Source organism: Harpia harpyja, chromosome Z (genome assembly GCF_026419915.1).
Source record: "Harpia harpyja isolate bHarHar1 chromosome Z, bHarHar1 primary haplotype, whole genome shotgun sequence".
NCBI lineage: Eukaryota > Metazoa > Chordata > Aves > Accipitriformes > Accipitridae > Harpia > Harpia harpyja.
In genome coordinates, this window is record NC_068969.1 from 116,237,525 (window position 1) to 116,263,314 (window position 25,790).

Genomic DNA, 25,790 nt, shown 5'->3' on the forward strand with positions numbered 1-25,790 from the left:
TGTTACCAGTTTGCACTGATAAAGCTGGATTCAGCTTTCTCAGGCCTGTTTTACCCTCTAAACTGCCCCCTGAAAAACTCTGAGAAAAAAATACCATATTGTCCAACTTGTCTTTTACTTCTAAATAACTGAAATCCTGCCTGGGAGGAGAAAAATCACAAGGAAGGTTGGTTCTGCTTCTCATGAGCAAAACTTAGTCCCTTGAGCAGCAGATACACCGGGGGCCAATAGAGGTTTAAGCCCCCCTGGACCCTTGTCCAGGCACGCTGCCGTCACTGGGAAGATGTCACAGGGGGCTGGAGCTGGACCCTCTGCCCTCTGCAGAGAAGAACAGACTTGCGACAGCAATTTCAAAACACCAAAAGAAAACACTTGCAATATTTGTTTAAAGCAGGTGAAAACTATCTGTGCCGGCCCTGGCCAGCTTGTGCTAGCTATTTTAAGAGAAAGTTCACCCGTGCCTGTGCCACAACCAGCACCAACATGAGTGGGGCGTGCAGGGCTGTGGGCGCAGGTGAATCCCTGGACTCAGCCTTTTATGGACGGTTCGGGTCAGCCAGCCAGTTTTGCAGCGCTGAAGGGCCAGGCCCTTCTCTTCACCCGTCTCTGCGAGTGTGGTGCTGGAGGTGTGGGTGCTGGAGGAAACTACAGTCGAACCCCTGTTGAACAAAAGAGGAGAGGAATTAAAATTCAAATACCCAGGGGGGGCAAGAGCCAAAAAAAGAAGGATGTCAAGCAAGGAAGCCTGGGGCGAATGTGGCCAGGCCAGGTCAGCCCCCAGGTCCATCCCATCCCGCCGGCCCCTGGGCACCGCACTGCTGCCTGTTTCGGGGGAAGCCAGGGTGCTCGGCAGTGGCACGGGGAATCCTGGCTGCAGGCACGGAGAAGGAGGAAAGCTAACAAAGAAACCTCCCTCCTCCCTCCCCCAAGAGTGGAGGGGAAGCCTCTGGCAAAGGCAGCCATGCAGGCAGGGAACGCCGCTTCCCGCTGGGCAGCCAAAGCTCGTTAGGCTGGAAGCAGCGACTGGCCGCCCCGGCTATCCGGCGATGCTCCTGCCAGCCATGCCCACGCCTGCTGCCCGCAACACGGCTGACGGCAGGGGTTTGTTTCGCGTGGGTGCCAAAGGACACCCGAGCACCCTCCATCGCGCAGGGAGAAAGGTTTAGCGGGCGCGGGGGCCGCGGGCAGCCCCGCGGAGGGTGCCGAAGCAGGCGGCACCCACGGGGCAGAAGGGCAGAGCTCTCCCTCGCGCTGTCCCCAGCGGGGCCTTCGCAGCCCCCACCGTGTCGCAGCCCCCTGGCCCGCCGGCTGCGAGACAGCGGGCAGAGCACGGGCAAGGCGGCACGCGAGCAGCGCCGCGCCACGACGCACCCGCCGCGTCGGTTACAGCTGGGCCGCGCGCTGGTATTTATACGTTTGTGGGTTGATTACCGGGAAGATTTTGACGTCAATTTGGTAAGGTGCCAGAATTAGACCCTACCACGTGTCATACAACAAAATCATGGAACGCAATAATCAGGCACAGGTTTAAAAAAGAAGGGTCAAAGTCAGGCCTTATCTCCTAAATTTTGAAAATATCATTTTGTCAGGAAAAAAAAATCAATTTCTCATCTTTCCTCTGTCAACTTAAAGAGAGCATAATGGATCGAAATGATGGGTGCAGCCCAGCCCTCCGAAGGCGCTGGCAAATGCCCCGTCCACCCGCGCACCCCCTGCGCCAGCCCGCAGCCCCGCCACGGCCGGCACACGGCAGCTCTGCTCCCTGCTGCTGGGACACCGCGCTTCTGTCACTCTGCCGCAGCGGGGAACTTTGTCTCGTGCCCACCGGCACAGACCCCACTAAAGCCAAGTACCACCCCAGCTAACAAAAAGGGGGGCTAGGTGCCTGCTGAGAGAGCTGAATGCAGCTGGCTTCTCTGAAAGAAAAGGGGATCAATACACAATCAAGTAAAACAGTGCAGTTCATTTTTTGTTCAACAAAAAGTTGTATTTCATTTAAGTTATGAAACGTGTTAGAAGATCTCTGCAAACCTATGGAGCTAAGATTCAAAGTATGATTAATCTTAATTTTTAGGTAACGTTTCCCATTCTGTAAGAGGGTACTGGCAGCTCCTAGGAACGGCAGGAGGGGATGGAATTGAGTATCTAAAAAAGCATGTCCTGCCACCAGCTCACACTTGTGTGACACAGTTTGAGCAGGGGCTGGAGTGCCTGGTCTCCAGAGATACCTTCCAACCTCAGCTCTTCTGGGAAAGGGGAAGGGAAAAGAAAAGAAAAAGGAGGAAAGGGATGCCAGCGCATCTGCGGCACCTGGCTCCCATCCAGGTCTGCCCACCCACTCCCCTCTCCACTTGCCCACTGTGGCAAGCCTCCGGAGGGCTGCACTTGCCTCTTTTTTCCCCAAATCAACTGCAACTTTTGCCTTCCTTTAGGAAGGACAAAAAGATTTCACGCATAACTTGCCCTGAACAAAGGCACCTCACGCCAGGGCTTGCTTTTTCTTCTTCCTTCCTTTCTTCTTTTCCACCCCAGGCTGACAATGGCAGGGGTAGCTGGGATGGGGGGAGCTTCATTTTTTACCCACTTAGTGCTGAAAAGCAGCTTGGAAAATACCGTGAGCTCCAGAGGCGCACGGCAACAGCAGCATGGAGAGAAATGGACCGTTAGCCTTTGGGATCCATAGTGGAAATCTGTAGGGAAACTGGGTGCTATCATATGTGATCTGTTTGTAAGGAGACTCCGAGTGCCCTGGAGAGGGGCCTTGTAATGCATCATGTCTTACCTCGGAAAAATATAAAATACAGCCATTTTTGGACTGGACTGAGTCATTTTCACTCACCAGCTGCATTTCTTTACAAGCCCTGCAGTATTTCTGCATGTCCCAAAGCATAGGGATGCCCAGCACCCGTCCCTGCCTGTACCCGGGCTCAGGCAGGTCAGCTCGGCACGCTGCCCACACCATGCTGCCCACACCACGCTGCCCACCGCACTGCCCACACCACCCTGCCCACCCTGCCCACGGCTGCCCACAGCCCCCCGCCACGCCATTCCTGTGCACCTCTGCCCCTTGGCAGAGAATTTTTCTCCCCAGTGTCCAACACAGGCTGAACTCTTGCTATCAAAAAGGTGACATTTCTCCCCATTTTCCCCCATTTGGTTACCGGAAGGACACAGTGGGGGTGGGACCTTTACAAACGCAGAGATGGTTATCGGGGCCCGAGATAAGGATGACATAAAATGCAAGGACGCGGCTGCTTGGAGCTGCCGTCGCTGCGTTACTGATTAAATGGGGGGGGAGCAGTGGAGGGGACCGCATGGCTGGGAGCAGCTGCATGGCCTGGCACGGCACGGCAGAGTACAGCCCAACAGTCAGGCACAGCATGGCACGGCATGGCAGACGCCGGCACAGCCTGGCACGGTGCGGCACACTCCGGCACGGCCCAGCCTGGGATGGGCATGGCACGGCCCAGCACCTCTTGACGAGGGTCCCCTGCAGCAGGGCGCGCGGAGGGCACAGGGCCTGGTCGGAGCAGGCGGGTCCCCGCTTGCCAGCTCCGTGCCAGGGGCTCCTGTCCCCACGGGCCCTGCTCCCACTGGGTGACCCCCACCCACCTCCTCGCCTGCCTGCCCGCCTGCACGGCTGCCTGCCCACCTCCTTGGCTGCTCACCTGCCTCTTTGTGGCTCCCCTGCCTGCCTGCTTCCATCCCTCCCTGCCTCTCCCTACGGACCCCGTAGTGCCGACACCGCGCCGTGTGCCGAGGCTCCCGCCGCGCTCGAGGCCCCTCTGGGAACCCGTGGGCTGTTTCCCACCACTGCCTCCCCTCCCAGCGCAGCGCCCATTCCCCACCTCTTCCCGGGGCTCCGCCGGGCAGGATGGCGATGGGCTCCCCCCGCGCAGCGGCATACTTCGGGGGCCTTCGGAGCCGAGAGACGGGCGCAGCTCAGAGCAAAGCTGGCTGCCGGTAAGGCACGGTGGCTCGCGGCTCACAGCTCCGAATCGATGGCCCTGCAATTGCACAGCAGATGGTTTTGGCAAGGGCAAACGTGAAATAGTTCAAGCCCTCTCGCTGCGATGACAGCAGTTTGTGCCGCTGGGCTCAGGCTCCTCGGAGCAGAGGTGTGCTGCTGCCCCTTCCAGCTGCAGAGGCTCCGGGCCGGCCTGGGGAACCGACGCTCCCTCAGAAAGAGGGAAGGCACGTACGCCTGTGTGTATGGTGGGGCGTGTGGGCATTAGTGAAAGGAATCACGCACTTGGGTGAAAGAGGACTGCCGTGGGGACACAGACTTCCCTTGTGGCCATACCAGTTCATTTACTGCTCTACGTTCGTGATACATTCTTACCGACCGGTACTTTCTGCCATATTCAACGCAGCTAATAACGCAGATCGACGCGGCGCCTTGGTGTAGAACAGCAAAGGGGCAGGCAGAAGAGCGCGGCTGCCGTCAGCCCGGTCCGGCCGTACCGAGCGGGATCCCCGGGGATCCCCGGCAGGCTGCGGGGGCTGGGTTGCCCGCGCCGCCCGGGCTGCTCCGCCGGGGGAGTGCCGAGCCAGCCAGAGCGCCGGGGCAGCCGGGACCCGTTGCCGTGGGGAGGGAGCCGGGACCCGCTGCCGCCCGTGGGCCAAGCCCCGAGCTCCGCCGCGCTGCGGGGCAGCCCCCGGCCCCCCCCCCGCCCCGCTTCGGGGCGGTCTCCCCGCGGACGCGGCGGCCGGAGGGTCCGTCTGGCCAGGGCCCCCCGCTCGCCCTCCGGCAGCCGAGCGGGAGAAATGGGTCACGGCTCCCCGGCCCCCATCGCCGCCGCCGCCGCCGCACAAAGGGGACATCCGCGCGGCCGGCCCGCCGCCCCGCACCGCGGGCAGGCGGGAGCGCGGGGCTGGCGGGGCGGCGGCACCGGCACCGACACCGGCCCCGGCGGGATTGCCGCCTGCCGGGACTCGGTGCGGCCGCCGCCGTTCGGGGGAGCCGCTTAACGGGGCGGGCGGGCCGGGTCGGGACTGAGGGGACCGAGGAGGCTGAGGGGCGTCGCGGGGGGCTGAGGCACTGAGAGGACGCGAGGAGCCTGAGGGGGCTCGCAGGGGGCTGAGGCGCCTGAGGGGACCGAGGAGCCTGAGGGGGCTCGCAGGGGGCTGAGGCGCCTGAGGGCGCCTGAGGGGACCGAGGAGCTTGACGGGCGCCGCGGGGGGCTGAGGCGCCTGAGGGGACCGAGTAGCCTGAGGGGCGTCGCGGGGGGCTGAGGCGCCTGCGGGCGCCTGAGAGGACCGAGGAGCTTGACGGGCGCCGCGGGGGGCTGAGGCGCCTGAGGGGACGCGAGGAGCCTGAGGCGCGGCGGGACCGGCGCTCGGGCCGGCTCCCGGCGGGAGCCGCGGATCCCCGTCGCGGGGGTGCCCGAGGACGGCCCCGGCCGGCCCGGCCGCCCTCGGCGGCCAGACACCGCCCCCCCCCCCCCCGCGCGCGCGCGCGGTTACAAAGGGCCGCGGCATCTTTAAGGGCCCGGCCGTCCCCGGCCCGCCGCCCCGCCCCGCCCGGCGCCGCGCCGCGCCGCCATTGGCGGGCCCGCCCGGCCCCGCCCCGCGCCGGGGCCCGCGCGGCCGCGCCGCCTGTCAGTGGCGCAGGCCCGGCCCAGCGGGCGCGGCCAGGGCTGTGCGCGCAGCGCGCCCTGGACAGCTCCCGCCGCCCGCAGACGGCGGCGGCGGCGGCGAGGCGAGGACATGGCGCGGGGCCGGCGCGGGCCCGGCTGAGCGGCCGCTGCCCGCTGCCCGCGGGGCCGGCGGAGCGGGCGGCCCGGGGCCGCGGCCGCGGCGCGCTGCCCTGCCCCGGCGCGGCTCGCCGCCCCCATGAGTGAATGAGGAGCGGCCGCAGCGCCCGTCGATGCCTCGGCAGGGAGCCGGGTGCCTGCGCCATGAACCCCGAGATGGCGATGGAGCCGCTGGGCAGCCTGCACGGGGCGGCCGGCCATGAGCCGGAGCTGATGGGCAGCCCCAGCCCCCACCACGGCGGCCGCGGCGCCGGGCCGCTCCGGGTGCCCCCCCCGCCGCCGCCGCCGCCGCCGCCGCCCCCGCCGCCGCCGCCGCACCAGGAGCTGGCCCCCGCCGCCGCCCGGCCGGCCATGGTGTCCAGCATGGCCTCGCTGCTGGACGGCGCCGCCGAGTACCGCCCCGAGCTCTCCATCCCGCTGCACCACGCCATGAGCATGCCCTGCGAGTCCTCGCCGCCCGGCATGGGCATGAGCAGCACCTACACCACCCTGACGCCACTCCAGCCCCTGCCGCCCATCTCCACCGTCTCCGACAAGTTCCACCACCCGCACGCCCACCCGCACGCCCACCACCACCACCACCACCACCAGCGCCTCTCGGGCAACGTCAGCGGCAGCTTCGCCCTCATGCGGGACGAGCGCGGGCTGCCCGCCGTCAACAACCTCTACGGGCCCTACAAGGAGATGCCCGGCATGGGGCAGAGCCTCTCGCCGCTGGGCAACGGGCTGGGCCCCCTCCACAACGCCCAGCAGGGCCTCCACGGCTACGGGCCGCCCGGCCACGAGAAGATGCTCAGCCCCAACTTCGACGCCCACGCGGCCATGCTGGCGCGGGGGGACCAGCACCTCTCCCGGGGGCTGGGGACGCCCCCCGCCATGATGCCCCACCTGAACGGCATGCACCACCCCGCGCACCCGGGCCACCCGCCGCCCCACGGGCCCGCGCTGCCCGCCGGCCGGGAGCGGCCGCCCTCCTCCTCCTCCGGCTCGCAGGTGAGCAGCTCGGGGCAGCTGGAGGAGATCAACACCAAAGAAGTGGCACAAAGGATCACGGCGGAGCTGAAGCGCTACAGCATCCCGCAGGCCATCTTCGCCCAGCGGGTGCTGTGCCGCTCTCAGGGGACCCTCTCGGACTTGCTGCGGAACCCTAAGCCTTGGAGTAAACTCAAGTCCGGCCGGGAGACCTTCCGGAGGATGTGGAAGTGGCTGCAGGAGCCCGAGTTCCAGAGGATGTCGGCCCTGCGGCTGGCAGGTAGGTGCGGGCCGGCGCCCCGCGGGAGGCCGGCGGGGAGCGGGGGAGCCGAGCGCGACCCTCCGGGAGCCGAGCGCCGCCCCGGCCGGCTCCGCAGGGCGCTTCCCGCCGGCACCGGCCCGCCTCGGCGGCCTCCCCTTTCCGCCCTCCGCCTCGCCCGCCCTCAGCGGCCGGCCGCGGGGACAAGGGGCTCGGGGCCGGCCTGGCCCCCGCCTCCCCCAGCGCCGCCACCTGCGCAGCCCCGCCGGGGGCCGCCGGGGCGCGGCGGGGCTCGGGGCTGGCGGAGAGACGCTCCCCGCTGCCGGCGCTCGGGGCCGGCCTGAAGGCCCGGTCCCCGCCCCCCGCCCCCCCCCACCCCGTCCCCCGCCTCTCTCCGCGGCCGGTGCCGGGCGGCGGGGCCGCTCTCCCGGGCCGGGTGCTGAAGGGCGCTCCGCGCCGCTCCGCGCTCTCGGCGAGCATCCCCTCCTGCCGCTCCGGGGCGCGGCGGGAGGGACAGGCCGAGCGCTGGCGGGCCGGCGGGGGGGGGGACGGTGGACCGCGGACCCCGGGGCAGGCGGGGCCGGGCGGAGCGGCTGCGGGGGGGGGGGGGGCGGCAGCCCCCGCGCAGCCCCCGCGGCCCGCCCGCATTGTCCCGCGGAGGGCGCGCGGGCGCCCCCTGGCGCGGGCGCGGGACGCCGCAGCCCCCATTGTTCTGCGGGGACCGGCCGCGGCGGCGCGGGGGGGGACACGGACACACGCACACACACGCGCGCACACACACACACACACACACACACACGCCCCCCCCAACCCGGTAAGGCAGGACTTCGGGCAGGGCCCTGTCACGCCTCTGTGTTCCCCCCCCCCCCCCGCCGTGGAAATTGTGCGTCTGGTGGATATGGCTATAGGGTAAACGGGCGGGCTGTGACACGGCCAGACACGCGTGGACGGACGCGCAGACCGCAGGCGCGGCGGTGTGTGCCTGGGCCCGGCTCGGCTCCCCGGTGGGACAGCGCAGCGTCCACGGGCGCAGTTTAGACACCCGGGGACGTTTGCTCCGACGAGTCCGTTCTTCTTCCATTCTCCGTTGCTTCCAGCCCGGCCGGACGAATCCTCGCGCGTTCCCGATTAGCGGAGGGCAGGTACGAAGCGGGCTTTCCCGAAGGCTGCCTCTCGCCCCGGAGCCCACTCGGAGGGGTGGCTGAGGGGAGAGTGGGGGGGGTCTCTGCCCGAGCCGGACCCTCCCGGTGGCTCTTCCCCGCTCTCTGCGGTGGTACCGCGGTAGCTCCGCACATCCCACAGCCCGCAAAGTAACGGGGGCAAGAGCTCTGCGTGGCTTTGCGGGGGGTGGGGGGGCTCTCGGCCCTCCTTTTGTCTCCCGCGGAAGACAGGGGGAACAATGCCGTTTGGAGAGAGGGGGGCGAGCCCTGCGGCACCGGGCCGGCCGGGGGGGGCTGCCGGCAGACCCGCACCCCAACCGCGCCGAGATCTCTCCTTCTGCCACGGGATTCCCTCCGCCACAGTGACCATGTGCGGGGCTCCGGGCTGCTCCTTCTCCCTCTCCTGTTTGGAGGCGGTGGGCTGCTCTCCCCCCGGGCAGGGAGGTGGGTGCAGAGGGTTCCTGCGTGCGGGGCAGCTGCCGAGCTGGGGTGAGATGCGGCAGAGCGGGGGGACGAGGAGCCATGGGTGACAAACACCCCCCAGGCATCCAGTTCTTCTGTATTTTCAGCCAAATGAAGGTCCCGAGGTTTGTCTGCAACAGGAGCATCAGAGGAACAGAAAGGGTTTGGGTTTGTTTTTTTTTTTTTGCCGGAGCACGCGGTGATGTCGCCTTCTCAAACAAACGCGTATCTAGAGGGAAATCGATGCAGATAATGTTTAGAAGATTAAAAGAGCATTAATGCTGGCAACAGGAGCATAAACGCGTGGACCCAGTTTTCATTGATCTGGAACCTGAGCCGGCTCATTTCCAGTAATGCTGCTGGTGCTTTTCCTTCCCAGCACCGGTCCCGGGTGGGGGGTTCCCCACGGAGCCGAACATATAGGGCAGGAAATCAGAAATCACATCTACGCACCCGCCGGGCGACATCCATGCTGTCACCCGGCAGGTGTGTAGATGCGATTTCTGATTTCCTGCCGCACCCACGGAGTTATGCATATATAATTCTGGATCTCCACTTTCCCAGTTCCCCCTGAATGCCTTTGCATCCAGGAGTAAAGTTTGGAGAGAGCTCGGTCGCCGACTGGGCACGGGTTCCCCATGGAGTGGGAGCCAGAGCAGGAAAGACCTTTGCAAATTACTGTTCCCTTCGGGAAATCGATTTTTTTTTTCTATTATTATTACCACGTGTGAATATGCAGCTTCATTGCCTCGGTGCTTCCTTCTTCCCCTTTATTCACCTGCTTAAATCCCTCTGAGCAAGGGGAATAAGCCGAAAGTATTTCAGATTTCTGAAAAACACCAGCCATTTGCCCCGTGCTCCTGTAAATTTTTCCCAAATGGGACGAAAATCTGCTGTCCTTTGAGGGCAATCCCCCCTCTCTCCATGGGAGCTGTAGCAGTGGGATGCGCGTATTATTTCTTCTTATTACAGAAGATATATAATAATTTTCTATTCTATTCTATTCTTTCTTATTCTTTCTGTGCTTATTATCTCTTCTTGAGAGAATTTGAAAGGCCCCTCAGCCGGCGGATGGTGCTCAGGCGTTTCTGTGCTGGAAGCACCGCCGGTGCTGCGCTGCTCGGAGGAGTACGGGCAGGGAAGCTGGCTGCGGGCAGAACCGGCAGCCCGGGCAGAGGTGTGGGCAGCTCACGACGTGGAGAGGCAGTTTCGGTGCGTGCTTTGGAAATCCGAGGGCAAAACATGGCTTTGGCCTCACCGTGCGAGCATCTTGCTGCGGGGGCAGCGGCGAGCGCCCTCCCGGGGGACACCGGGCTCCTCCCGGGGGCAGCTGGAGCAGGGACGGGGCTTTTGGGGAGCTGCCCTGCGCTTAGGACAAGCGCTTCTCCCGCAAAAGCAAAACGAAACGCGCGAAACCCCGCCGCCCACCCCCCGGGGGGGTCCGTCCGCCTCGACGGCGGCGTCACTCCCGGACCTCGTCCCTAAAACGGGCTGCCGTCCCCTCTCCTGCCCCTCTCTGGGGGGGGGGGCAGCGGGGCAGCCCCAGAGCAGCGGGGGGGTCCGGGCAGGAGCCCGCCTCCCCCGCCCTCCCCGCCGGCGGGAACGCCTCGGTGAAGCTTTGACCGGCTGCGGCCCCGTCGGGCAGTCCCTAAATTTCTGCCGGGGTGAAAAATACTGTTGATCTGTAGGTGAGTCAGTGTACTTCTCTGGGGGGTGAGTTCAGGGGGCAGCGTTCAGCTGCGGATCAGGTTCATCGAACGCGAAGCCGCGTCCGCCCGCCCGCCCGCGTTGCCTTCGTGTGGCCCCGCCGAAGCCGGTGACCGCCGGGAGCGGCCGGCGGCGGCAGCTCGCCCCGGTGCTGGTGAGCAAGGCCCGGCCCGGCCCGGCCGGTGCCTTCGCTGTTTTTCCGGGCCGATCCGCAAAACGCTGGCCCTGCTGCTTTGCATTTCCCGATCGCTGAATCCCGTTACTGATGATTAGACGGTTTTGTACCGAAACGCCGTCAGAGATTCCTTCACACAGAAGAGGGATGCGGGCCCCGCCGGATTCCCACCCCTTCGATGGCAGCGCGTTTCGAGGGGGGGGCGGCTCTGCCAGCCCTGCTTCCCTTTGCCTGCCCTCGCCCGAGGGGCAGCGGCAGCTCCCGGGGCTCATTCTCCCCCCCCACCCCCCACGCCCCCCCGCGGGTGTCTCTCCGCGGACCCCCGTGGAGCAGCCCCGAGGGGGCTCAGAGGACTCGGTTTCGCCGGAGCGGTGCTCGAGGCTCCCTCGCGGGTCCCCCCCGTGAAAGCCCCGGCCGTGCCCGACCCTTGCTCGCCACGGCATCGCCCCACTCCCCCCACACCGCCCCCCCCCCCCCCCCCCCGCGGCCGCCGGTCCCCGGGGGGCGGCCGGAGCGCGGGGCCCACGCAGGGACAAGCTCCGCTTTCCCCCCCCTTCCCCGCCGCGGTTCTGCCCGCGTGGGTGCAGCGCAGCGCGGCTGCGGGAGCTCCCGTGCGCCCGGGAGCGGGGCCGGCGCTGGCCTCCCCCCGGGGGGGGGGGGCTCAAAGCCCCCTTGCCGGAGCCGCGGGCAGAGCCGCGGGAGCGGCGGCGGCACCGTCAGCACCACGGACAGCGGCGGCGGGAGCGGGGGGGGCGCGGCGCCCGGGGCTGCGGCCTCTCCCCGGTGAACCGGGGGGGGCGGAGATCCGCGCCCCCCCCGGGGCTGCGCTGGTGCGGCTGACCCCGCCGCACTCTGCCACCCCCCAGCGCCGGCGTGGGGCGGGGGGGGTCCTCATGCGGCAGCTGCTGGCGGGGGGGGGGGCTGTGTGCAGGCGGACTGTTGTTGTCCGCCCGTCCTCTGCCGCTTTGTGCCGTACCTAGTGCTTCTCCCTCTGGATTTTGAAAGTGTTTTGTTGTCTGTAGCCACAGCTAAAAATTAAGGCATAATAACGTCTGGACCCGGTGCGTTATCTATATATAAGACTATTTCTTAGCGTTGAACTAAATATACAGGTACGTAAAGATTCTTTGAAAGGTGCTTAGTGGCTTGAAATATTAGTGATCTCTGCAGATATGGATTAGTGGTTATGTTTGAACAGTCCACGTGGTAAATTGTGGTGCTGGGTGATAAATTATATTTCTCATGTACCAACTTTCTGAAATGATAACCCGCCCTATCTTTTTGTTCCACATTATTTCTGAAGACATTTCTGCCCTGCAAAAATTTGCATACCACTTTTGTTCGGCAGCCAGTTTTTATCAGTTTCTTGACTGGCTGATAAAGATAAATCTGACCATTTTTGCCACTGAATGCATTTCTCTCTCTTTTGCCCTCTACTTTATTTAAGAAACAATTGGTCGATCAACACGTGTTACTCATTCTGAGCTTTTCCAATCTGTTCTTCACTATTTCCTCATTAGATTTTTTCCCCAGCATCTCATTTTTTCCCTAGTATCTCTTGGCCATCACCATTTAAACTGAAATATCCCAAACTCAAACATTCCTCTGCGTCCAAAAACTGCCAGAATTTATTTGTGGCGAGGAACACATAAAGGAGAGGACAGTTTTGCCAAAAGGATTATTTTCCAGTACCGGATGCTGTTTCTTCCCTCACTCTTTATAGGGACATTTTGACTCAAACTTTGCGCTTTTTTCTGCACCGTGGCCCCGATTGCTCATCCTTAGCACTCCTCCCTTGCAGTATTCACAGAGTCTTGTCCTAGATGTTCCTGCCATCCACCAGTTCCAAGTGGCTTTTTCATCCCTTCCAATTAGACATTACTCAGAGATGACAAGTTTCTTGCCAGTAACCCAACACGTCTATTCTGTGTCTCCAAGCACTAAAAGTAGCAGACTCCTTGCATCAGAGGAGCTCCCCTGTGGCTGCCTTCAGAGTGGAAACAGGGCTCTGCAGGTGTACGGAGAATTAATCTAACAGGGAAAGCAGGGCTGAAAAGGACTAGAGACATCACTCGTCCTGACAGTCTGCCCCGTTCTTCAAGAATCTCCAGTGATGGGGATTTCTCAGGCTACCTAGGCAATCTTTTCCAGGGCTTACAGGTACAAAAAAATCCTTAATGACTAGCCTTAATCTCCCTTTTTGTCTTTTAAATCCTTTGCTTCTCATCTTATCCCCACCAGACACAGGGAAAAAATGACTCCCTTTCTTCTGATAGCAATCTGTTTGTATTTAAGACTCCTATCTTGTCTCCTGTCTTCTCTAGAAAAAGCCCCATCGTACTTTGGAGATGCATATGCAGAGAAAGCATTATGTCCAGTGGGATAGATAATACATCTCTTTTTCCCAGGTAAAAGATTTTGTATCCAGCTCTATCAATCTTGCAGACTTTTGCATAAAAGGCTCTCTGATTTATAGAGGACTTTTGTACGCAGAAATCATACAAAATAGACTAATCTCAAATGGGTTCAGTGATAAGATCAACAAGACAACTCACTGATGGCAGATAGAAATGCAATCAAAAAAGAAATTGGAGTGTTTTGGGGTGGTTTGGGTTTTTTGAGCTATAAAATCAAACTACTCCATTGTGAAAAAAGGGGACTCAAACCACTGGTAAATGCTGCACAAAGGAATTATTAGACAAGCGATAGAGGCTGGCAGTTTCCCAAAACACAAATTGTCTCTGGGACCAAAATATCTCTAAGTAAGCAGGGAACATATTTATGAGTAGTGGTGATTTTCCAGCAGATCTCATCTTGTCATAATGGGCATTTAAGAACGGGGGCCTGCGCTGAGGCATTAAGCTTTGGCAAAGCGGCACGTAGCTGAAGAAGGTAAAGGAAGAGCATGAGGAAGTCTTCCTCGGAGAGCTTCCCACACACCTTCCTCTCCGTTTTCCTTCTCCTCTGTGCTTATCATGCCCCCTCATTCCCGTATCAGGTGAGGACACTGCTGCTTTCCTCGGCAGCCAGTGTCACAGCACGAATATCTTTCCACCAGCTATTGCTGGTAAGGACCAGTGGCACCACAGCACCATGTCAGCCCTGACCACAGCCTCCTGATGTGCAGAGGCTCACGTGGATTAGGTATAAGCTCCCAAAGCTTTTTCCCTGTCCTTCTGGCATCTTCAGTGCCAACTTTCTCCTCCATCATGCCCGGATCCTGCCAGGGTGCAGCGTCTTGGTGTCCTCTCGCATCCAGCCCTGACGGGGCACGGCAGAAGAGGTGTCCTGTGGGGCACGGCCGCACAGACCCGACGCCGGAGCCACGCTGGGTGTCAGCCGGCTCGTACCACGGGGGTGACAGGAGCACTACTTGACGCAACTGCTGTCAGCCACATAGCCTGCTGAAGTGCCATCCCCTCTCCCATCCACCAGCTGCGTGGTAGCACGTTCGCTGCGGAGGTGGGAGACCCATGGCCCCTCTGCCTGGAAGGAGCTCACTCCCTTCCTCACCTCCGCACGCTACCTTGTTGGCACTGGGCGGGGGAAGGACACTTACCTCTCCTGCTGAAGCCGTGCTTTCGTAAGCCCCTGGGAAGAAGGACGTGGGAACCTGACTGTATGGCAAAGAACACTGCTCCTGCCAGGCCTGCTCTTGCTTTGTGTATTCAGCAGTCGTCATCTGAAGTGCAAGCAGAGCGCGGGGAGCCAGGAGGGCAGCGCAGGTCTGTCTTTCCCAGATAAGTCGGCAGAGCTTTGCTCCTGTCCTCTCCTGTTCTTCGTAATTGCACCCTATCAGTAACAGCCATTAAAAGGAAACAATCATTTCCTGCTTTCTCCCATGAGTCAGAATTTCTGAAAACAAGCTGGTTCTGGAGGCACACGGCAAGAACTCAGTAGGTCCATACTTTCCCTTGCAGAAGGGCCCACGGGACTCAGCTTGCGACTCTGACTTGCAAGTGTAAGGTGCCAGGAGGGAGCCGCAGCATGGGAGGGTGTCAAAGCGGCATAGCTATGGGAAAGCTGCGAGGTGTAGTCAGCAGAAAATAAGAAGGCAAGGTATTTCAAACTCTAATCCACACTAAGATTTCAGACTCCTATTCAGTGCTTGCTCACCTACCTCAACTTTAAATTCCCAGTCCTTTCCTGGAAAAGATGCCTGAAGCGCTTCCCTTTCTCCACAGGGAGAAGGTCGCAGCTGTATCCTGGTACTTGAGGGGATGTGCTGGTGCATCACTTGTAGATGCTGCTACAACAGGCAGCGCATTCGGTGTGGGGAAGGTCTGGTTTCAGCTCTGTGCTCTGACGAGGGGAATATAAATCCTTGTTACAGAAAAGTGTTGTAATTCAGCTGGAAACTATTTTGGGATTCAAAAGGGAGAATCTCCAGAACAAGAGGAGACATAAATCTCCCAGGCGTTAGAAGTGAAGGACTCACAGAGTGCAGTTTGAAGGAGCCAACGTTGTGCCGTGACTGGGCAGAGTACCCGAGCAGCCGCGCTGCTGCGAGAGCTGGTGGTGCTGGCAGTGGGACATCAGCGCTGCAAGCGGGGTGACCCTGCTCATCGCAGTCGGGTGATGGCTTTTAGATGCTGCCGCTTCTACAGTTTCTGTCAGCTTGTGCTTCTGAAAGCGGCTGGGACTCTGAACCAGCACCAGTGTATTTTGGCACCCCAGCGAGGTTGATGCAGTTATGCAGTGTGTCCGTCTGTCTGTCCCTGCAGCCCCACCGCTCCCCTCCTCGCACTGTCACTGGTTCCCTGCTGGGTACCCCAGGGGTGTCATCGCACCCAGGACCAGAGGTCTCACGGGTAACTGTGGGCAGTTGCACCCCTTCTTGTGAAAACAGGAGTCCCGTGGGGAGAAGGAAGGTGCCCCAAGTGCCTGCCCTGCAACAAGGCTACGGCATGAGCTTGCACCAGCGGGACGGTGATGCCGGCAGGAGGGAGAGCTTACACATACCCCAGCTGTTGGAAAGGAGACCTCCCAATCAACTCTGAAACAGAAATCTGTCAGAAATCAGGTCTGTTCCTTTTGCAGCTCGCAGAAAAGCTTGTTTGTAGAGAGAGAGAGAGATGGATATTGAGTGTCAGGGGACGCTCCCTGCCTCGGCCACAGAAGAGAAACTGGGGGGGCTGCCTTGCAGAAACGGCTTCAGTGCACGGTTAGAGCTTGCAGCCGCTCGGTGACAAGGAGTACATTGAAACGGTACTGCATGCTCACCGAGCCTCCACTCATTCTCGCCCTAGAGTGCAATAAATCGGCCCTATCCCATCTATTATTTATTATTCTGTATTAATGATGGAAGTATATTACAATAGTACTTAGAGGCCCTTGTCACGGATCCCGCACTGAGATGGGTGTTGCAGCACTGCACAGGAGGAAGCAGCCCCTGCCCTGCAGAATTTACAGCCCAATTTCAGCCACCCAGCAGATTTACAAGAGATTTGACACAAATAGCCTGAGACCTGCTACGTGCCAGAAAGAAATATAAAAGAACCAAGTCCCCAAACCCATTCATCTTTTCTTCTGGAATAGCTGAAGGATGCAAGACCTAGAGAGAGGAAGGCGTTCCTTCCGTGACAGAACTGAGAGAGAGAAAAATCAGGTTGAGTATTGAGAAAACCCATTCCTGGCAGGAAGCAGCGAGGTTGTGCGCTTCTTTCTCAGAGCGTTGTAGCCGTCCCTGTATCTCCAAACAGGAATCGCGGTGTAGGGAACATGTTGCTGTTACAGGAGGGTCGGTTTGGGCAAGCAAAAAGATCTTCTGCCATAACGGCTCTGGAAGAACGGAATTAACACTTTGTGCTACACTTCTCATTTGTGGGCATACTCTGCTTTTCTAGATAAATGCCATCAGAGGGCATTCGTAGGGATTACAGAGATCAGGACGGTTTCGTGCATGTGTGCAGCAGATGGAAATGAGCAGGTGAAGGCTCACTGGCTGCACACCCCGACAATGTGATTATTTGCATCTTCATTCAAATTGTTTCTTGTTACATAATGATTTTGTACACAGTGGAGTACTTAACCTAATTTGTATTGATCTCAGTTGCTTTCATTTGTGCATACTTAATTCAGAGAGGTAATCAAATTGATTTTTGAGGCCTAGTTTTTAACAGATTGTAGTAACACAGATATACAAGAGGTTGCTTTAAGTGAATCATAGCGAAAGAAAAACATTTTAAACCTTTGGAAAACGTTTTGATGGTCATTTCATTGTGTTCAGTATTACTAGCATAATTAAATTTCCTTCACATTGAGTTCTCTCCGAAATCAAATTGAGGAACATTTTTTAGTTCCGTCAGACAGATAACTGGGTTTAGTTGACTTTGTACTACACCCATATGAAACCACATACGGGAGATCAATATTCACGGCTTATCCTTACGAACGATAGAGAGAAATTACTTACTGCTGGATTAAGGAAATACTGTTCTCTACTTGTCTCCTTCTTAGCATCTGCTATTTGTTTCATGGGTCCAAAGTCACTTTTGCCATTAGAGTAAAAACATTAGAAAACTAGTGATTATCTGAGGGTGTTTGTTAGTTAACTTGAGAAACTGCAGGGAACCAAATTTAGAGGAGACAAAGACAAAGGGAGGCTTTTTTCAGGAAAAGTAGACCATAAAGTATGGCCCTGAGAAATTTCAGACTGCTAAATAGTCCGCCAGGGTTTCTGGTTAAAAGCCCCTCGCCTAATTGGTTTAAAAGTAGAGATACCTGAGGGGGGAAGTGAATTGACGTCAGATTCACGTTGGCATTTTGTTTGTACGAGAAGCCGGGCTTGCACTGTGCTCGTGCTTCACAGGACAGAACATCACGGCAGCTGTTTCATTAATGTTTCCAGTATCCAAAGGAAACTGGTGTCAGGCTCTCGGAAGAGAAATGGGATGGGTCTGTGGTCTCCACGGGTCCCTCTGTGCCTGTCGCTACAGTTTGTGGTCTCAAAGCTTGGTTGGCAAAGCCCCTCTGCCCGTAAGCATCACTGCCCGGTGCCCCCTTACAGACCAGCCCCCCACACCTCGGGGACGTCGCTTCCCGGACCCCCCGCAGCTCCGGCCGTGGTGGCACTAGCCAGCGAAAGATCTCACATCAACGTTTTTTCCTTTGCTTGAGCAATCGTTATTTCTACGTTGGCAGGCTTGCCGCAAGCGTAGCAACAAGCAGCGCTGACGCAGACGAGCAGAGTTTGCCCCATCCGCTGCCAGCGGCACGGTCCCGGTCCCTCTTTCTCAGCCGTGGGACACGGGCTCTCTCTGGGAGTACCGGGCACCAGCAGCCGTGGCGAGAACACGCACCCACCCAAGCTCTGCAGAGCCTGCTTTCTGAAATACGTGCTGAGATGATTCACAGGCACGAGGCAGCCCGACCGCCCGGCTCTGCAAGCAGCTCCTCTTCACCAGGGACTGCGCAGGCACCACTCCAGCCCCCAGGACCCCCCCCGTCCTGCCCGTCCTCCTCCTCCTGATGCTGGTGACCCTCCGGAGCACCAGTGCAAGGAGAAGCAGAGGAGCCAAGGGAGGCCCCGGCTCACCCCAGGGAGCATCCCTGCCCCGTGCCTTCGGAGGGTGGGATTTGGCAGAATACTAGTGCAGCGCTGTCAGTCACAGCGGTGAGCTCCGTATCAATCAATTTTGGCCTACATGTGGCAAAAGCAGTTTCTATAAAAAGGACTGGTCTTTCTGTGCGTGCATAAACAGCTGACAGGAACTATTGCTGCCTATAGGGATACGCAACGCTGCTTCTGGATTTCGTAAGGCCAGCGTTACACGCTGCAGATTGATTGCTCCGAGCTGCACGCTGTTTCAGCCATTAACAATGGAGCCCGGTGGATATCTTTCAGTGAAAAAAACCCGTCCCGAGAAAATGCCAAATCGTCTGATCTGGACCGTTGCATTTCGTCGAGCTTTTCACCAGCTCCATGGAGGACTTGCCCCGGACGGTGGGTCCCACTCCGCAGGGATCCACCGGCTGCGGCAGCTCTCCCGCCTGAGCCGGGCCAGGGCCGGAGCACGGTGGGATCCACAGCCTGGCAGCGAGGTGCTTGGCCCCCGGGCTGGGCAGGGCTGCTCTGGGCGCTGGGGACCACCGCAGCTCCTGGGGGATGAGCCCTCTCCGTGCAGAAGGGCGGAGGGGAGACCCCCACGGTGATGTTAGGGAATCCACTGCCTTTTGCTGGTAGTTGGCATGCGTTCATCTTTAATGACAGAGTAAATTTTCCAGTGCTTCAGCCTTTATAAACAAAAGTTTTAAAGGCAATGCTTATCAACTGAAATGCTTCTAGATATTTTTCAGGATTTATAGCTACTTGTAATGCATGGGCTGGCTAGGTTCCTCTCTTCTGAGGAAGAAAATGGAAAATAAGAGTTATTGTTGCAGAAAATAAGACAAACGAACTATTAGTAGAAATATTCAATTTAATGATACTCAGTGACAAAAATAATTGAGCTTAAATTAGAAGTGCATGAAGTTCACAAGGAAACCAAAACGCAGATAAGCTTGCAGAAATAAAATCCAAAAAGTCACCACTTTCCTGCAGATCCCTTTCAAGCCGATGGGGTTGCAGATGCTGGAACTGATGCAGTACACATCAGTCACTACAGCTCCTGGTTACACTGGGGTCGTGATTCTTCCAGAGCGGTGTGATATGATTCTTTTTTTCACGTGAATTGTATTGAAAGCTATTAAATGTGGGCAGTTTAGAGCAAATTTTCTTCTAGAAAGAGAGGTGTGTCCCAAGACGCGATGGAGTCCGTGGCAGACGTGAGCGGAGGCCGTGTCCTTCCGTGCTGTCACCCGCTCGCAGCAAGGCATCTGCCTGCAGGAGGGGTCGCATCCCGGCTGCATCCGACACTTGTGCCCTGGCTGTAGGGGAAGCCGGGACATGGGATGCCCTGGCCAACGTTAGGTGAAACGAGCTCCAGCCTTACTGACCGGGGGAGCTGGCTTACGGGTGGAGGGGATTCGGGGAGACAGCCCCTTAGCAAGGCTCTGCGGAGGCACCACGGGAGCGGTGGGGTATTACCCAGTTCCCGGGGCTGCAGCCACGCAGGGCAGCCTGGACCGATGGCTGGATTTTGCTGATGAACAGGGCACGGTACTTGGCTGGCACGTTTCCCAGCTGCCAAACCCTCGCACAGAAAGGTGGGGTTGGGTGAAACTTTCTGAGAGCTGCTGTATCTGCTAGCCAGGAGGGACGACTGCCTGCCTGCCTGCCTGCCTTTGCTCTCACTGTCTGCGGGATCTAGCAAAATATTTCAGCACATGCTTAACCTCAGGCTTGCAAACATGCTAATAAAAAATCAATGGAGTGTCTTGCATATTTAAAGTTGAACATCTGAATAGTTGTTGTCTTCATAGAGAGGAACCTCATTAGCGCTGAGAACTGCAGAGATTCTGGGGCTCATTCCGGTCACCTCCTGGTGCCTCATCTGACTCGCCTCCTGCCTCTCCACACTTACTCTGGGTGCTTTTTTTAATTTTATTTTTTTATTTCTAAGCAATACCTAATTCTGTTTTAAAGCAACATTTTTTAAATGTTCTCTTAGTTTTAGCTGCAGGATAAACCTACGCTCACTGAAGACAGACTGTCCCTCCTTGAAGGACACAGCCCTGCAGTGCAGTGTCAGGTCTCAGCACCGCTCTTAATGCCCTTTAAATTCGGGGGGCTCCACTTCAGTCAACATTAAGTGAGGCAGTACTGAATCTGAGCTCTTTGTATATTGTTTCTATGTAAAGCGTCTTTAGTCCAGTGTAGAAGAAAAGGGAAGATTTGGTTTTTTTCCACAGTTATGGCTTTCAATTCTTGCCAGTTGTCCGTTTTCCTCCATAGAATATGTTCAGTATTAACTGCAGTTAATAAATCAAATTGTTCTTAGAATCAAGATGGCCGCTTCCCTTCCCTCTACTATTAAAACGTTTCTCTTTCTGTAGGCTGGTTTCCTGGAAAATAACCTTATTTTATTAGAGTGCTCACTCCATTTTTCTCTTCTGATAAATGCATGTCAAGGAACAACATTTGCCTTTATGGTGCCTTTTCAAGAGCAAACTTAACAGTTCAAGGAAAGTATTTACTGAATGCATTGAAAAGCACATACCTTTGCATTATTTATTATAAGATACCAATAACTGTAAAACGCAGAGTACCTCTGGACATAAATTAGTGATGTTAGGAAACACTAGACCCTTCCTGGTGTCCCGGAACCTATTAGAAACTGCAGCAAAGATGCAGGCGCTTGTCACATCCCCACTGTCAGGAGTACCGCCGCATGGATTGCAGACAGAAGGCAAAGCGTTGAATGCAGGAATCCAGCCTAAAATCTGCTTTTTCATCTCAGACAGGCAGTAAAACATTATCTGTGGAGTGTGTTAGAGGAGCAGTTCTGAGAACCCGAATTCTTCCCGCATGATGCCTTTGGGCCCACCTGGGGGTATTTCGAATGGTCGGACCCCTGCCTTCCTCCCAGAGGCAGCTCTGCGGCAGCGGCTGGCATTTGGCAGCTGAGAACAGATACAAGAGAGGGGTCAGAGTCAGCCACTCCCAAGAAAATATTCCGGTTTCCTGCGGAAATACTGTCCTGTGCACAAAACTAAGCTGATCAGCGTAGTCTGTTACGCACCTGGCTGGGCCAGGCTCCCTGTGGTGCCATGCTCAGGCACAGGTAAGACAGTACGGTCCTGACTTCGGGTTAATTACAGGCATTTCCACAGCCTGAGTTTTACTTTTTGGGCCAGGTTCTCATTTCACATTCTAGACCTGCAGAATTATTTAATAGGGCTGCTTAAAAACCCATCCACTTATCAATTCACTCTACTTATTTTGTCCCAGCACATTACCTAACCATGTCAACATATGGATTTTTTTTTATCTTACTGCCCTGTGTAGACAGCCTTATCAGGCTATTTTTAAATCTGGGTATGCTACGGCAGTGGTATTGGTTTCAGCACTTGATGTTCTTTCTCTCTGTGCTAATAAATACAGACCGGCTATTAATACTGATTTTTTTTTTAGGATCCATTAGCATCGCTTGGCGCAGTGATGGTCCGGCGCTGCTGCCCTGCCTGACCTGAGCTCTGACGGGCATTTCTGGCTGGCTTCGCCCTTGGCCTTGGGGGACGCCCCGGGGAGAGGGATGGCGCTGGCCCCCGCAGGGCACCGCTGGCTCTCCCCAGGGCTCTGCGGCCGCCCAGTGCCTCGCAGCTCTTCCCACCCAGCCGCCCCGCGCTGGGGAGCGGGGAGGCTGGCCGTGCCGAGCCTCCAGCCCAGGGAAGGAGAGGGTCAGGCTTTAAGGCAATAAAGACGATCCGAGGAGGAGGGGGAGATTTATTCTCAGATGAAAGACTTTTGCCTGCAATCCCAGGTGGTTTAGACTACTTTGTTGCCCTGGAAGGAGCTTCAAAATGCATGCTGTAAACCGAAATGCAGATAAACTCAAATATATAGGGCCCGGGTTTCTAGGCAGCTCAGCTGGCAAATGTTGGGAAAAAAAAAAAAATCAGCCCGTGTCTTTCAGCAAAGCTGCACGTTCATAGATGATTTCCGCTGGGAAGCATTACCTCATTTCTGGACCAACTTGTGAAGAGCGTCGTGCGGGGGGGGAGCGTATCGTGCTGTGTAATGCCATCCCTGGTTTCAGCGATGCTTCCGAGCTTGCTTATGGAAAATGCAGTCGTTGCAGTTTAAGACTCGGCTGTGAAGCAGCGATGAAGAGGACGGAGCTGCCGGCAAGCGGGGCTGCGCTGCACCCCGTGGCCGTGCGGGGGGGTGTGAGGTGCCTGGGGGAGGTTGCCCGCCTGGAGCCATGCAGCAGGCAGCTGCAGGCAGCGAGGAGAAGCCTTGGCTGGCCTTAAACCACGTGCATCAGGTGGCAGCTGCCGGGTGGCTTTGGAGCAAAGGGGCTGCCTGGATGTCCACGCGATCTGGGGATGCGGGGAGAGGTAATTGCTGATGAGGGACACTGCCTAAACAGCAGGCACTGCTACTGTTTCATCTCAGAAAGTTGCAATTTCATGTCTGTCTGTTTTTTCCATAGCTTTTCTACATTGTAGTCTGTGAGAGACCACATGGAAGTGCAACCTTATAGAGAGTTGTAGAATTTGAGACGCACTAGGTGGTCTGGTTATTTCTGCGCAAGGCCGTAAACAAATGGTCTCACAGCAGAAGTTAAGAGTTTATCTCACAACAGATGTCTGAAGTTTTGGCAGCTTTTTTCAGACAGCAGCTGTTGCAGCAGTGGATAGAAACCACAAATAAATGGGTAAATGGTTAAAAAGTGGCCACAGAGGTCTCTTTCTGGAGAAAACAAGCACACAGAAGGTTCAGCTGGAGGATGGCAGTTTGTGCTCTCGAACATGACTTTTCCCCAATGGTGGTCACAGGGAGCTGCTGCCACGGGAGCTTTGAGCGGGGTTTGCTTTGGGGTGTTTAAAGTAATAAAACTCCTGTGCCAATGTTAGACCTGGCTGTTGGGGAGGTGGCACCAGGCCTCCTTTTGGGGATGGAGAAGATGAACGTGGGGAGCGGAGCAGCCTGTCCTGGCTCAGAGAGAGCAAAGCTGGGAGCAGTGTTCGACCACGTGTCCTCCCCTGCCACGGAGTTTTACCTGTCCCTTGGTGTCTGTGGGTGTATCGCCAGCACCTCTCCGTCCTGTGGACATCTTCTGGGAGAGGACCCGTTGGCACGGGTGCTGTGAGCATCCCTCCTGCACGCCCGGCCGCTGGGCAGGAGTGAGTGGGGGAAAGGGGTGCAGAAGGACGTGGGGGCACCAGTTCCCGGGGAATGCCTGGCAGGAGCTGGGTGCTTTCGCTGGCAGGCAGGAAGGCAGCCCAGTGTGCTGTGGATTTCAGCTGGTGCCCGGAAAAGACACCACAGCCCCACATGGAAGGTGGTTTTGTGTTGCAAATCGTGTAGGGAGCGCGGGGAGGGGGCAGCGGGGCAGTTTCTGCTGTTCTGTCCCATGTACTAACCAAGCGGGTTTGGGGGGTTCCTGCCTTCACCATTGTGCCCACGGTAGTTGTTTTAAGTATGTGTTTGGAATGGCAGATCAAAGAAAAGGCTATCTGTCCCAAAATATGAATAGATTTCTTCTAAATGCATGAAGAGCAATTTCCAGTTGTGTTTCCTCTGTCCTGTACTTTACCCAAGGGGTGGGGTTTACATTATGGAATAGTGGCCTGCACAGTTTTGTTGAAAAATAGTAATCTGCAGTTGTTATATGCTACGGCACAAGATCAGTTTCTACAAAGAATTAATCTTTGTCTTAGCTATTGAAGGGAAAAAAAGGATCTGCTTTGCATTTTCTTTCCTAGACTGACATCAGGTAAGCTAAATTGTTAATTTGAATGCTGCTGTAACAGAAGAGCAACGCATTTCTCAGACGGTGGCTTTATAAAAAGCGTGGAGAATCTCGGAAGTTGGCCACTGTCCAGAAATGGCAAGCGAACTCGAGGGCTGTGTCTGGGGACGGTCGGGGGGAGCGCTGCGATTGCCTAGGAGTTCCGTGCCCGAGCACCCACCAGGCAGGTGCCCGTCCAACATCATTTCTGAAAAGGCAAAGGTCTTTGGGGTGCGAGCGCAAACACCGGCGTAGCCCCCCCGGGGATTCCTCCGTGAGCCCTCGGGTCCCGCGTGCCGGCACCGGTGCCGGCTCAGCCGGCAGCCCCGCACCCCTGGTCCGGCGGGTCCTGCAGGAGGGTGACAGCTCGCGCCCGCCGCTCCGCGTGGCCGGCGGGGTCTGCGGGCCGCTGCGCGCGTCCTGACGCTTGCTTTCTCTCTGTCGCTGCCCACCCCTTCCCCAGCCTGCAAACGCAAAGAGCAAGAGCCGAACAAAGAGCGGAACAACTCCCAGAAGAAATCTCGCCTGGTTTTCACGGACCTCCAGCGCAGAACGCTTTTCGCCATCTTCAAGGAGAACAAGCGCCCTTCCAAAGAAATGCAGATCACCATCTCCCAGCAGCTGGGCCTGGAGCTCACCACCGTCAGCAACTTCTTCATGAACGCCCGGCGGCGCAGCCTGGAGAAGTGGCAGGACGACCTGAGCTCCGGGGGCTCCTCCTCAGCCCCCAGCACCTGTACCAAAGCGTGACGGGGAGCGGCCGGCACGGCGCGGCGCGGCACGGCGCGGCGGAGGGAGCGGCTTCGCGGCGGGGCCCTTCACTGGTGACTTAAAGCACAATCCTCCTGGAAACGAACCCCAGCCCAGCTGTAACAGAGGACACTTCTTACGGCTTTTAGTCAGTCTTAGCAGGCGCAAGTTGAAAAATTAACCTCTTTCTCTACAATACTATGCTCAGGACAGGCGAAGCAGGTCTGAAACGTAGGGGAGTCGTTCGTGAGGCAAGTTTCTCCTGAGCCCCAAAGAGCCCCGGCCGGCGGGGGTGCCGCTGCGAGCCCGGGCAACCTGCGCGTGCCCGGCGTTTGCCAGCAGGGCGCCGGTGCTGGCCACACCGCCCTGCACCAAAGCTCGCCGCAGTGGCGCGGCCACGCGAGAACGGAGCACAAAGTCTGACACGTAGACGCTAAAGAATCCGAGAACCTGTTTTTAAAACTCAGGCATGGTTTTGTTAAGTGTTTTGGGAAAAGAGATCAAATTTTAAGTTTTTGTTTGTTTGTTTGTTTTATTTTTAGTTTGTTTAATTTAATCAGTGAGTATAGCTTGATCTTGGATCAGAAAAATTCAGTTCACTTGAGCTCAAAGTATCAAGCACAAAGCCGGTAGCTATAGAGATAGGTACGATCCTGGACTCACTACAGCGATTGTTTCAAGTTGCAGTCTAACTTCCAAGGTCGGTAGGGAACACCTCTGTGACCACACGAGCCTCAAGCACAGTTTGCAGTTTGTCACAAGTTCTGTGTTTGTACCTAATGCAGACGCACACTCAGGAGGTCAATTTAACTGCTACAGTACATGGAGCAAACACAACGTTTTGAAAGATCTAGATTTTTTTAGGTCATTAATACGTCCTTTTTAGTTACCAGGATTCTAGTTTCTCCTCAACAACGTTCTTGTTACTGAAACGTATTTAGCGTTCAGTGTACTTTTGTTCATTTTTTCAGTATTTTATGGTACTTTCAAGCAGGAAAAAAACCAGAAACAAGCCCTCAGATGCCACTGACCGTTTTAGATGTGCCGCATATGACTTCAATATGCCATCTAGACCTATTGCATCCCCTAAGTTCCTTTTATCCACCAGTTACCCAAGCTGGCGGGAACACAGCACACCAAAGAGACAGGATTACTGCAAGCCAAAGATGTTTATAACTTGCCATTTTCTCTTTGTCATCGCTGGTGCGGGTG

General features: G+C 57.4%; 1 protein-coding gene and 1 long non-coding RNA gene across 2 annotated transcripts; one reads left to right on the plus strand and one right to left on the minus strand.

The window, feature by feature from the left end:
• Positions 1–348: 348 nt before the first annotated feature.
• LOC128136944 (uncharacterized) lies at positions 349–4,770 on the minus strand. The gene is made up of 2 exons (XR_008233526.1): positions 3,849–4,770; positions 349–659 (listed from the first exon to the last, which is right to left on the minus strand). It is a non-coding gene; the product is annotated as an uncharacterized LOC128136944 (long non-coding RNA).
• A 1,005-nt stretch (positions 4,771–5,775) lies between these two features.
• On the plus strand, positions 5,776–25,074 carry ONECUT2 (one cut homeobox 2). Its single transcript, XM_052777379.1, has 2 exons — positions 5,776–7,008; positions 24,292–25,074. The coding sequence occupies exons 1-2, from the start codon at positions 5,844–5,846 to the stop codon at positions 24,576–24,578; spliced, it is 1,452 nt and encodes a 483-aa protein (XP_052633339.1). The 5' UTR covers positions 5,776–5,843; the 3' UTR covers positions 24,579–25,074.
• The last annotated feature ends 716 nt before the right edge of the window (positions 25,075–25,790 follow it).

Bases quoted from the DNA above. Each gene is read 5' to 3' on its own strand.
- ONECUT2 (XM_052777379.1), top strand. From the start codon at position 5,844: ATGAGGAGCGGCCGCAGCGCCCGTCGATGCCTCGGCAGGGAGCCGGGT. The intron at 7,009-24,291 runs GTAGGTGCGGGC...CCCCTTCCCCAG, and splicing joins GTCGGCCCTGCGGCTGGCAG to CCTGCAAACGCAAAGAGCAA.